The sequence below is a fragment of the Fukomys damarensis genome, unplaced genomic scaffold, assembly GCF_012274545.1.
Source record: "Fukomys damarensis isolate Sample0158 unplaced genomic scaffold, DMR_v1.0_HiC HiC_scaffold_11, whole genome shotgun sequence".
In the NCBI taxonomy this organism is placed as follows: Eukaryota; Metazoa; Chordata; class Mammalia; order Rodentia; family Bathyergidae; genus Fukomys; species Fukomys damarensis.
The window spans coordinates 15020741-15034213 of NW_022900923.1; the positions used below are offsets into that span (position 1 = coordinate 15020741).

At 39.4% G+C, this 13473-nt stretch overlaps 1 protein-coding gene across 1 annotated transcript in view; it reads left to right on the forward strand.

The window, feature by feature from the left end:
• Window positions 1–5227, forward strand: part of Fmo2 (flavin containing dimethylaniline monoxygenase 2) — a 25234-nt gene extending 20007 nt beyond the window's left edge. The window contains exons 7-9 of the mRNA XM_010605852.3: window positions 227–582; window positions 2386–2458; window positions 3415–5227. Coding sequence (XP_010604154.1) covers window positions 227–582; window positions 2386–2458; window positions 3415–3760 — 775 coding nt within the window. The 3' untranslated portion in view covers window positions 3761–5227. The remainder of the gene's footprint in view (window positions 1–226; window positions 583–2385; window positions 2459–3414) is intronic.
• Window positions 5228–13473: the final 8246 nt, after the last annotated feature.

Sequence of the window (13473 nt, forward strand, 5' to 3'; positions counted from 1 at the left end):
AATTTCTTCATACCATCATTTACATGCTTTCCCATATTTCTGAGGGAGAGATCTGTGACATGATAGTAAGTCAGAAATAAGGGTGGGGGAAGCCAGTTAGTTAAGCTAGAGTTTTACAGACATTTGAAAACCCCTTAATTTTCAGAGCTATCTCTAAAAATGCCAAGAAAGTTCAAGATTCCTTACCAGAAGAGCTTTCTAAGTGTTTCTTTCCTATTTACTATAGATACCTTATGAAAGAGCCTATACTGAATGATGACCTTCCAAGTCGCCTACTCTATGGAGCCATCAAGGTGAAATCGAGAGTGACAGAGCTCACAGAAACATCCGCCATCTTTGAGGATGGAACAGTGGAGGAGGACATTGATGTCATTGTCTTTGCAACAGGATATACTTTCTCTTTTCCTTTCCTTGAGGGACCACTTGTTAAAGTAGAGCATAACATGGTCTCTCTGTACAAATACATGTTCCCCCCTCACCTGGAGAAGTCAACCCTAGCATGCATGGGTCTTATCCAGCCTCTAGGCTCCATTTTCCCAACTGTTGAACTTCAAGCACGTTGGGCAACAAGAGTTTTCAAAGGTGAGTGAGCAGCTCAACATCATCAATCCCTACAAAGTTACAAAATTATTGCACAGTTTCCCTCTGTGCATTTGCACAGCACTTCATGCTACTTAGAAGGCTATGATTTTCCTGCTTCCAGAGTTCAGTACTGTTCAACAGAAACTTATTGAAGACATAGCCTGTGCTGGGATTTAGTGGACAAGGAAAAATTTAAGTAAATCATTTTAACATTATGTGGGAAGTGCTCTGATAGAGGAACGCATGCGTGCTGTGAGCAGAAGGGAAAGGATATTAGCAGAGTGGGATGGGGTGAATCAAGGAAAACTTCCTGGATGACCGAGTTAATTTGGTGCAGGAAGGAAATCACCTGAACACAGGCACACACAGGCTTAACGCACGTGGAGAATCACAAGCTACCTGACATATCTGGAGCATGATATGTGAGGAGGTGGAGGCAGAGGAGGACAGATTAATCTTGGAGAAAAAGGGGGGACAGAACACAAAACTTCGAATGCCATACATTACAAACTGTTCATCAGGTCTTCCCAAATCTGGCTGCATATAAATATCATCACATAACCCTTCTTGATTAAATCTGGCACAGAATCTGCATCATAGAAAGTTTTTCAGCCAAAGACACCAATGTAGGGGTATAAGCAAGGGCAGTCATTATCAGACCTTATTATCACACATTATTTCAGCAGTCGTATAGAATATAGATTTGAAGGAGGAAAATGATGGATGCTCAGAAGCCAGTGAGAAAACACTATAATCATGGGTGCTAAAATATGATAGGATAAAGCCTGGGCCAGAGCAGAGAGATAAAATGAAAAGAGGATATAAACGTGAGGAATCATAAAAGAAAAATCAGCAGGACATAACACCTTGTTCCATGTGTGTAGAGGAATCAGGACAGCTTGCAATGTCTCTCACGGAAAGTGAGCTGGATGACAGTCCTGTCAGTAGAGGAGGGGTGTGCAGAAAAAGACGCAGGTGTGGGCAGGAAGGCTTTGATGAAGAGTTCAGTTCTTCAATCTGAGATGTTGAATGACTAGTGATATGCAGGGGACGTGGCCATTTTCCCACCCATCAGTATCTCAGAGGACCCTTGTGGGCAGGAGACAGAATCATAAGCACGTGTTGACTCCTGCACTGACCCTTCTCTAGCCCCACCTCCTGTCTTCCACTCTCATTTCTCACCACTCTGCTTCAGTGGCTTCCTGCCCGTTCTCCACGGCTATCGGCTCACTTCCCTTGAGCTCACTTACCTATATTCACATCCAGATGGGTTTTTCCAAAGGACAAGTTTAATTTTCCTTTCCTACGCAGGGAACTGTCTCACAGGGTCCTATCACTTTTAGAACAGAGCCCAAACACAGCTTCTAAGTGCCTCTGCCATGCCTACTTTGTCCAGGCTCTTCTCTTTGTTTTTTGTTTTTGTTTTTGGATTTTTTTCTGTTTTTTTTTATTTATTTTTTTTTTTTTGAGACAGAGTCTCACTATGTAGTTAAGACTGACCTGGAACTCACGATGTAGCCCAGGCTGGTCTCGAACTCACATTGATCCTCCTGCCTCGGCCACGCGAGTGCTGGGATTACAGGCGTGCGTCACCACACCAGGCTGGGCTCTTCTCTTAATCTCCTCCACCTCATAACCCAGGCAGTGCACTGTGCTCCAAGGACAGCTGAATGTCAGCAATGCAGCAGTTATGTCAGATATGACATGATTAAACATCCAGAATTTAATTTTAAGAGCCTTCTACTGGGTAAAGCAATGATCATGAGTCAGTCCCGCTATTAAACCCCACCTTTTATATTCTAGGCTTGTGCAGCTTACCTTCAGAGAAGGCAATGATGGAGGACATTATCAAAAGGAGTGAAAAAAGAATTGACCTGTAAGCATGTTTTTTTTTGACAAAAATAACTTTAGAGCAGTGCTTCTCAAAGTAGAGTGATCTATCTACCTACAAGAACACACAGCTGTTTGACAAAAAGTAAAATTCTGGGCTACAATCCAGTCTCATTGAATCAGAAGCTTTGTGGATGTTTACATTTTTATGTTCTTCCTAGATGATTCTTCTACACTGTAGTTTGATAAACAAGAATAGAAATAGTTCCAAATCAGAACATTTCTCCTTGGCTTAATTTCATTTCAGTTTTGAATGATGCCTATGTGAGATATCATATCTTCTCCCGTCACCCGTCATTCAGGGTGGGAATGGGGTGGGGCAGTGATGGTGATCTCTGGAAAGCTAGCTGAGAGACCCCATCAAAACAAATCAGGTACAAAGGTTCAAGGATTTTCTGTTTTTCCTGAAGTAGAACAAGGATCAACAGTGATCAAGCACTCCTGAAAAGTTCACTTGAACTTTTTTCACCTGGGAAGAACTTTGTGTTCAAATCCTAATTTGTTTGACATTTATAGAATACCTATTGCATACCAACCACTTTAGTAATTTAACAAGAAAATGTTAAGCATCTTTTCTCCACTAACACTGAGCTAGGCTTTTGCCAAAATGTGCTCTCCCATGTGTCTCTTCAGCAATGGGACTAGTACATGCTTGCCTGGAGACTTGCAGCTGCATAATGAATACTGAGCAATCACCACAGTGATCCGTCTTGCCATATCTCCAGGGCTTCCAGGAACTCACAGCTGTTTAGCTGATGGCTTTCTCTCAGTCTCAGAGATGGGCTTCCTGATGGGATAAACTCACACTTTCCACCACAGATTCATTCAAGACTTGCTTATTCATCTACTCATTTTTACAATTGTTAAACAGCTATCAGATCCTCCTGTTCCATATAGGTGAGAACAGTTTGTGAAACTGTCTTTTTCACATTCTTCATTTAGGTTTGGAGCAAGCCAGAGCCAGATACTGCAGACCAATTATATTGACTACCTGGATGAGCTCGCCCTGGAGATTGGTGCCAAGCCAGACTTGATCGCTCTCTTGTTAAAAGATCCTAAACTGGCTCTACAGCTCTATTTTGGGCCCTGCAACTCCTATCAGTATCGTCTTGTTGGGCCTGGGCAGTGGGGAGGAGCCAGAAGTGCCATCCTCACCCAGAAACAAAGGATACTGAAGCCTTTAAAGACTCGGTCTGTGAAGTCTTCATCCAATTTACCAACTTCTTTCCTGCTGAAAATCCTGGGGCTTGTTGTTGTTTTTATGGCCCTTTTTCCCCAATTTTATTAGTTCTAATCTGTCAGTATAACACCTCCAGTTTTATTATCTTGCCAATTAGTACAATTTAAAGAAAAAAAATGCAAAGAAAAAATATTAAAGCTATATTCTAAATTTCAGAGTTACAAAAGTAAGAGAAGTAAGCATGGGAAAATAGGAAAAGCAAGTCTACATTTAAAATCAAAATTATGTTAGGAAGTTTCTGTGCTATTCTCTTTTTTGCAAGTTCACTAAATTCCCAAAAGTACGATAGAAATACATCAACCCAGTAGATAATGTTTCAGCCTTGATATGGTTTAAATTATGTAGAAAATACAGGATTTCACAGAATGAAAAGCAGGTCCTATAGTTTAAATTCTTGGAAAACTTAAACAGTGGTAAATACGTAAACTCCTGCACAACATACTTGGGAGTTCCTGCACAGACTCTGTTTGGTAACAAAGGTCAGGCTCTCAAAAATACTGGTGATGAGGGTAAGGATGTGAAAAATTTAGAAAACACCAATGCTGGCCTCATACAGAATGAGAGCAAATAACCACATTTCTTGCTGCAAAAATAAAACAAATATGTCACAATAGCTAGCTGAAAATACATGTACATGTACATATATATAGTGTTTATCATAGACTAGATATTGTGCTTTGTGTGCATTATAAATATTACTTTAATTCTGAGATGGGTGTGGACATTGTACCCATTTTACAGAGGATGAAACGGAGACTCAAAGCAGTTGTGTAACATAACTAAGACCACATTACTGGTCTTCAGATGGAGCTCAAATTGGAGCCCAGGTTTGTTGAACTCTATAACTGAGGGTCATAACCTCAACCCACAATATGGTTATTTATAAAAAAATCTCATTATTGATAAGCTGCTTATTAATCATTTATTTCATTAATTATAATATGTATGTTCAGTTTGGAGGATCTTTACATAGAAAACTCTCCTTGCACGTGTGATCTGAATATTATTTGCAATATTTGGTTTATATTTCAGCTAAATAAAAAAGTATTTGAAGAAATTTACAGTGAAAGATAACTATGAAATAACGTTTAAGATAGTCTTGGAAACTCTGGAATAAAAGTGTATCTCTCAAGTAGATGGAAAGCATTACAACAGTGGTGGCGAACCTAAGGCATTTGTTTTGCAGCCGGCTGTTTGTTATCATTGAAAGCTGTCAAAGGTTCACCATCTCTGCTCTGTAACAAATGATCCTTATATCTAGTGCTAACAGGACAGATAGCTAAGGCAAAAGGCTAAATAACATTTTCATCTGATAAAAACATATCAATTAAGAAAGACAAACATTTTCTTGGAATCAAAGTGTGAAAAGACAAGCAATTCAATATCAATAAACATTGAACAATGCGATAGATAAACATTTGTCTATGAAACGTTCACTACAGCTGCTATTTCCATGAATCGAACTTTTGGGGATAAACAGTGCTGTGAGGCCAAACTAAGGTCCTGAAGGAAGGGCCAAGATCAAAGATGTTGAAGACTCAGGCAAATTTCTCCTTTTTATCTATTCAAAGCCTATGTAGACACTGTTCTTAATTTGGGCCAGGAATTTTCCCCACAAGGCCTAAAACAGAGATGGCAGAACTTTTACAGGCTGAGTGCCAAAACTGCAGCCCAAAACCCACTTATTTATTGCAAAGTGCCAACACTGCAATGGAATCTGAATACTGAGGTTATAGTTTAGAAAAACCAACACATACATTAACAACTTTTGTCTTAAAAGAAAAACATAATAACATATCTTTGCTGTTGTAGGCAAGCTGATGATTTTTCAAACCATGGCTGGGGCAATAGGCACACAGGCGGACAGAGAGGGCACTGTGCATTCATTGCAGCATTGCTGCGGACCTGGAACAATGTAACAATGTAACGATGTAACTAATGGCAGTCTTCCCCGGTGGAAATTTTTTTGTAAAGTTCACTAAAATAATACCAACATTTGCACTCAAAAATATTTTTTTCATCACTTATATAAGCAATTTTATTTTCAAAAAAAGCACAAGTGGTATATATACTTAATTCTTAATTTTAAAAAACTTACTTTTTGCCAGTTATCAAAAATCATAAGCCTTCACTGCAAAGGTCAGCAAACTCCTGTTGGTGGGCCAAATCCAGCTGCCACTTGTTTTCTCGACAACTTTATTAGAATGCAGCCACACTCATTATTATATGTGGCTGCTTTTGTGCAGATTTAACTACAAGGGTATAAGAGACCATGTGACCCACAAATCCTGATATATTCACCATCTGACCCTTTTCAGAAAAAGTTTGCCAATTTGTGCTTTATCATATGCAAGGTATTGTCCTGTCCTGCAGATGTTGTCTCCTTTCATCATCACCACTGCCCCCTGACATAGCGTTAGTAACTAGCCTTCTACAGCAGAAGGGACTGAACACTTGTTAGGTTGAAACTAAATCAATGGGAAAAAAACAGCTCCAAAATTATAGTTAAATTTACAGCCTTGAACATTTTATAGATCTCTTGAAATTATTCCCAAAATTCTCTTTAAAGACAAATGATTTCAAAAGAAAACTGCTTCTGAGAACTCATCCACTTTATCTTTCCACTTCTATGTATCCTGAACCTGAAAAAGCCAGACAAACTGTCTAGGGCAGGTCGGAATTTAAATGTGACAATAACCCAACAAATAAATAATAAATAAATAGTCAGAGATCCTTGCTGAAGTCTGCAGTTTCATAAGCTCTTTAAATGATTCCTGTGCATATTAAATTTAGAAACCATAAATCTGAGGTCTCAAAAAAAGAAGAGAAAAGAGAAAAAGCTGCTTTCAGAGATTAGTCTGCAACATTTTTCATTCCTTGAGGTCAAATTCCTCCTCATGTTTGGTTCTGATGCTTGTGCTACGGTTAATGTTTGCTCTTCCATAAAAGATGTTAGCTGGAGACAATCTCCTTCAAAATCTTTCTTGGTGACCACCCCCCTTTTTTTTTGCAGGCCTTTCATTTCAACTCTGCTTTACGATAGTTCCTTTCTTTTCTCTATCAATAGCCAAAAGTGCCAAATTTGCTATTGACTGATAGACACTTTTAAAAGGAAATACTAAAACTATTATACATAATTAAATTTCAAGCAATTATTTAAAATAATAAAGATTTTTAAAAGCCAAATCAAGAGGAAGACTCATCCTTTAAGTCATCTTTCATCCTGGAAGATGCTACTGACCTGTAATCTTTGGTTGTCACCCCAGAGGCAGACACTGCTGAGCCTGGGCAGAACACCTTTTCTTCTGCATTCTGCCCTGGGATTACTGGAAGCAGCAGTGAAGCTAAGAAAAAGGTTTCTGTGATCCGATTCTACTTAGCCAAGGTCAGATGCCAAAATGAGATTAAGGGGTTTATTTAGGAAAATGCCTGAGTGCGGAAAAACAGGGTGAGGGTAAGAAAAGGCTAGAAGAATGATCAGACCACAGCACAAATCTGATTCCCAGTTAAGGAGAGAAGGAGGAAAGGCTGATAGAAGCACCTGAGACAGCTGTGCAATGTAAAGAAGACTCCAGAGAGGCATTGAGGACTTGTCCAGCGATCAGAGAAGTTGAGAGCTGGTGCTGCCTCTGCTACCTGTTCAAATAAACCACTGTAAGCATGGGCTATGCTACCCATGAGGAAGATGAGGGTACAGTAAAATGTGTACTTTAATACTTTACTTCAATGTCCACCTATATGTGCTACATATTTTGGGAGAGGGATTTTAATTATAACTAATCAAACAATTTATATTGTTAGATATCTCTCTACTTTGAGCTCATGGCCAAGAGAAAGCGGTTGGTTGTGGAGGAGGAACGTTTTCTTTTGATGTTGAGCTACTTCAAATTGTAGCAACCTAAGTAATCTGGGTAAAACACTAAAAGCCAATACATGTTACAAAATGATCCAAGCTTAATTAACCGTATTTATCTCTGACAACTTAGGCATCAAGGAACAGACAGAGACTAATGATTTTCCCAAGTTATGTGACTTGGAAGTGGCTCCACTGGGATTTTGGGCCAGCATCATCTGGGTCTCAAGCCTGAGCTAAATAAGGGGTACACAGGGTGATAAAACAATTCAAGTAATCATGCATTATCTCGGCATTTTCCAATGTCTACCTTATATACAGGATGGAATATCATGTTAATATGTTGTTCCCTTTCTATGCACCTAAAACAGAAATGATCGCTAGGAGTTTTAAAAGTTGATAAAGTATAGTTGTGAAAGAAAATTTAAAATGATTTTAATACATTTGTATCTGATAACATAAAATTGTATTAATATTAACAAGCATTATGTTAATTTAGGTATTAAGATATTTAAGGTATCTGAATAACAATTGGAAGTGCATTTGTTTCTCAAATGTACTGGGGGGGGTAAAAAGGAGAGACCATGAGGAACATGGGTTTGGGTACAATTGAATTCTTCAGTGGCAAAGAGAGAAAAGTCCAAGTTATTTAAAGGGGGAAGGAAAGAAAACTAAAGCCAAAAGGACAAACAGAGCCTTTGGGGTGACAGAATCCTCTGCGGGGTGCAAAGAGATCTCTCTCTCTCTGCAGCCTTTTGAATACTCAGGAAAGCTGTTAGACACAGGGAATGTTTAGCTGAGATGGGCTCTTTCCTATACATTAGAGAAGCAGCTAAGCTCTGGACTGGGAGGGGTCAGACCAGTGACAGCCAAGACCATGGAGAAGTACATAGAAGCCATGTGGAGAGCCATCAAATTAAGAGTTTGCACAAAGGGACAGGGAGACCCCAGCTGCTACCCAAATGATATATATTTCAAACAAATTCTCAACTTACCTAAGCTCACGAAGGCTCCTTCAAAGGACCTAACACTCAAGTGACTAACTTGGATTCCTGACTTCTACCTGACTCATAACATCACAGAAAAGCCCTAGATAAACCTCACAAGGAAGAGCATACGGGCCGATATTAACTTATCCATTTGACATTTAGTAAGAACTGCTAAATATCAGGCACTCTGGTATATCTGAGGATATCAAGAGAGAAAGGATGAAAGAGAAGAAAAGAAATAAAGGAAGGAAGAAGAAAGGAAAGAAAGAAAGAAGGAAGGAAGGAAGGGGAGAGAGGGGAGAGAGAGAGAGAGAGAGAGAGAGAGAGAGAGAGAGAGAGAGAGAGAGAGAAAGAGAGAGAGAGAGAGAAGCAGAAAATCCTGGGCAAACTATTGAGGTTTCATTGAGTCTTACAGCATTTACTAAGAAATTTTGCAAATATTATCTCATAAAAGCCTTGTATGTCAGGTGAAGTAAAGATGATTATCCCACTCTACAGATAAGAGTATTAAGGGGTTGTGATTCCTTTTCTGTTTCACCCCACTATGCCATACTATTCTAAACTATCACGACATTTCCAGCTAACTGAAAACTCCTTAGGCAGCCATGGAATACAACCCTCACTGATAACAGCAGCTTTCCCACAAGCTTCTCCTCAAGCTCTAAAGACATCTGAAGAAACTCTAAAGAAGGTGGCTGCTATTTCCTCCAGTCCTTGCATGGTAAAGGTATGGATCACTGACATATCAATGCCAGCAGAGACAAGACACACATTTCAACACAGCGCCTGGCCTTGAGTAGGCCTGGTGCCCCCTTCAGCTCCTCTCCATGCTTCCGTCCTGCCAGAGTGTCCAAAACAAAGAGCAAAAGCAAACAAACAAAACTTTCAGCATGCCTTCTGTAGGCTGGGAGCCTCTTGATGCTTTATGTGAAAGAATTAAGAAGTAGGGAGTTGTATATGTTTTACTTTGTCTTTTGCAGGGAGAAAGAAAAGCAAGTTGTACTCAATCGGTTTAATTTACCATGAGGACGAAAGGTAAGTAAATTCTATGTTCTCCTTCAGCTCTAAAATTCTATGGCTCTAAGGATGAATCACATCAGGGCCAAAAGGAAGGAAGGAAGGAGGAAGGAAGGAAGGCAGATACAAGAAGTTGATTTAGAAACACAGTGAAGGAGCCAGGAAACAGCCTGTCAGTGCTTTACTCAAAAGAGCTGAGGTTTTAAGCATGAGTATGTAATCTCCAAATCCCAACACCTTGAAATAACACAGATTATTTCTCTTTGATATATGTGTCCACTGCATGCAGGCTCTGCTCTCCATGGTAACGCAGGTGTTCAGGCTACTAGACAGTTGTTGAGCACCACGATGAAGGAAAAGAAAGTCTTATGGAATCCACACTGGTAATTTAATGGCCGGCCCAGCAGGACACACACCACTGTACTTTGTTGGCAGTGGTTTGAGGGGGACATGAAGTTCAATCCTACCATATTCCCAGGAGACCCAAAGTCCATAACAGTTCCTAAAAATTATACTAATCTAGTGTATTAATAGTAATAATAGGGGGATATTGAATGGGGGATACAGAGTTTTCCTCGGCCTATGGCCTAATGTACAAATGATGAGAAACCCTACAAATAGCAGAAAGTGAAGGTTTCTCTGAAGGGTAGTTGTCGCATTTTTAATTAATATAAATCTCTGGATACTTAGGGAAGATAAGATAAAAAAGTGACCATGTTAATGTTTACCACAATTTTAAAGTCCTCTGATACTTCTTCCATTAGCAGCACATCTGGTAAGACTGAGGGACCTCCATTTCCAGGTCAAGGGAAGGGTTGATGTACTAGGCTCACAACATTAATGGTGACCCTATCCACCATGGTATAATTGACTCAATGTCAAAATATTTTGATTTTTAAAAACACACCTGAGATAACAGTAGCCTAGAAGGCTTACTGTCTGGGTAAAAATTAAATTTAAAGTCATTCAAATATTATCGTCTTCACAGTTGTGGGAAAAGTTAACACTGCTGTCTCCTTGCCAGATATTTAATAAGCCAGAAATAAGACCTGGGTGTCTTATAAGACACTGGCTAATCTCAATGAGCAACCAACATATTCAGCCATTTACAAGGCCCTCCAGATCCAGGGCCAAAGGCTGTCGTTATACGGTGTTCAAATCAGGAGAAAAGACTTATTTTTTCAGAAGATTCTCCCTGCTTCAGGCCACTAATATCTCTCAGAGTTTACTCTGCGACTGAGGGGGATATCACCATCACCATCACCATCACCATCACCATCACCATCATCACCATCACCATCACCATCATCCTCCTCCTCCTCCACAGCATTTACTACATACAAGTTTCTGGATGTTGATTACTTCATCTAAGGACCACAACTCTTTGAACCAGTTAGCATCACACTTATTTTATTTTACTTTTTACGCTTATTTTAAATTCAGGAAAGTGGAGCTGATAAAAGAAGCCATTCAACTTTTCCAACATTACTCTGATACTGGCTGATGAACACAATATTTGAACCCAGGACCTGTGACTTCAGAGGCAATGCTCCTCCCACATGCCTGTCTTTTATTCTTCCAAGTGCCTGGGCAATCATCTACACGTAAAAGAATTTTAATAATATGGGAGATGTGTTTTTTTTAATAATTATTTTCTCTAAATGTTCAAGCAAAACTCTTACAAGTGAAGCTTTGATATAAAAGCCATGGACATTATTGTCCAATTTCATTCTGGAACCTTTGAATAGTCATACTAATAAGCCATGGGGTTGATAATTCATAACTAAATTTATAGCTTCCCAGCAGAAGAATGAGTCCAAAGTGCATGTCAGCCAGTATTTCTATTAGCATCTCACTGTTGCAATTCATCAGTGGGTAAAAATATAAACAAGCTTGGCTTCCAAATCTCGCATAACATTACTTATCTCTTAGACCAACTTCATCCTGTGTGCTGGGGACTCCCATGTCAAAACTGGCTCATGCCATTTTGATTTCTGCTGCTCCAGTGTTCTAACTGGCAGATTAAAAGTACATAAAGTAAGTAACCAGATGTTCTATCTGACTCCTTTGGATGAAAAATATGGGGCTGGGATTTTCCTGTTTTGTTATTGTACTTCAGGGTGTAACCACATCCCAAAACATAGCTGCCTCTGCCATGATCGCAGAGGGACTAAAAAGAAACTCTGCTCCAAAGTAAGCAACAGTGCTCAAGCAGCTACAGCAGCACAGTGAAACCAGACACTGAGTCTTCTGTGTACACTGGTAAGTACCCTTCTGGGTAAATTATTAAATAATCGAACCAAGCGTTAAGTGGAAAACTTACATTTCTAATGCAAAGGGAAATCAGTGAGTTTTCTTAAATACAGTACTTTCATCAACAGCTCCTAGCATGGTCTGAGACAATGGTTTGGGAGGTTGTCTACCAAATGTTCACACTTGGCACAAGAGGGGAGTAGGAAGCAAGCTACCTCTGAAATTTTACTAATGTGTGCGGACATTTTTTCATGCTTTCTATTGTGAAGTGTTTCATGTCCTGTTCTATGTATGTGAATATTTCATGATTTTCACCTATTGCCAGATCTTTTTTATTAATCACACTTGCAGTTAAATTTACAAAGTTATAAATATCAGGGTTTTCAAAATCAGTTCTAGATAGTTAAGTGCCATCTCTTTTATAGATGGGGAAACTGATTCTCAGTCCCTGGTTATTTCTTAGTTTCCCCTCTATCTTAGGGAAATTGCTATGACCTCATAACTGGCAGAAATTGTGTCATCTGGAGGTTATTGTAGGAATGGGCTTGAGGGGGTGGGAAATTGCTGCTAGCAGACAGAAATTCCACAGCATGGTCCTGTCACAACCCAAGTATCATGTCAGCTTTTACCACTGTGTCTCCAGGGGTGAGGGGGCATCTTCGTCCCTTCCGCATGATAATCTAGCTGTACCTCCCATTTCTGATTATACCTGAACTACCTCAGCCAATTTAAGGATATGCTATCTTTGTGCAGTTTGTACCATCCAGCATTCTGAGACATTTTCATGCACTGAGGGGTGTGGGGAAAAAAAGAAAAGAGGGATGCATAATGCATACACAAAGGGCTGTGTAGGAGACTGACAGCAACAATAAATAGGGCTTTTCAGTGCATGCATAGGTGAGTCACACTGGCAACAGTTACATTCTGGCTAAGATCCATTACTGTGTTCAGAGAGAGAATAAGGGAGGGTTGTAGGGGGATGGATATGATCATAATATATTATATGCCTGTATGAAAATACCATATTGACACCCAATATTTTGTAAAATTAATAGACAATAATAAAGTACATCTTAAAAAGATAAGTCTTCAAGTCAATAAAAAAGACACAGAAAGTAAGAATTTTGCCTGGAGGCTCCCAAAATTTCTAGGTTCAGGGAGCCTTTAGTGTCCAACTTCTCAATCTTTGGACTACATAGAATGTGTACTCTTCATCTGCTGTTGGACCTTGATTTTCCTGCAGTCCTCCATAGTTACCAACAGCAGTTGCTGATCAATCATTTTGAATGGGACGCAGCCTAAGTACATTTTGAAATTGCAAAATACCTTGAACCAATACTCAGTGTCTAATGCACCATTACTGTGCTTTTTCTGAAAATGTAAATTCACTCAAGGAAGCTCTAGAGTTTAGGAATGACAGCCCCAGCCTTCTGTTCTGACACTACCTTTATATTATCTCAGTACTTAAGTGGACCTTCAATTGGACCTCAGTGCATTACATATTTACAACTTCTTTGAATCAGAGGACTTAGTATAAAATCCACAGAAAATACCTGGTAGCTTCTAAACTCAAGGTTAGAAATCAGTAGTTTTTGTGCAGTCTATAGTGACTTCCCAACTAATTTTGCAATTTTGAGGCCTATTTTACT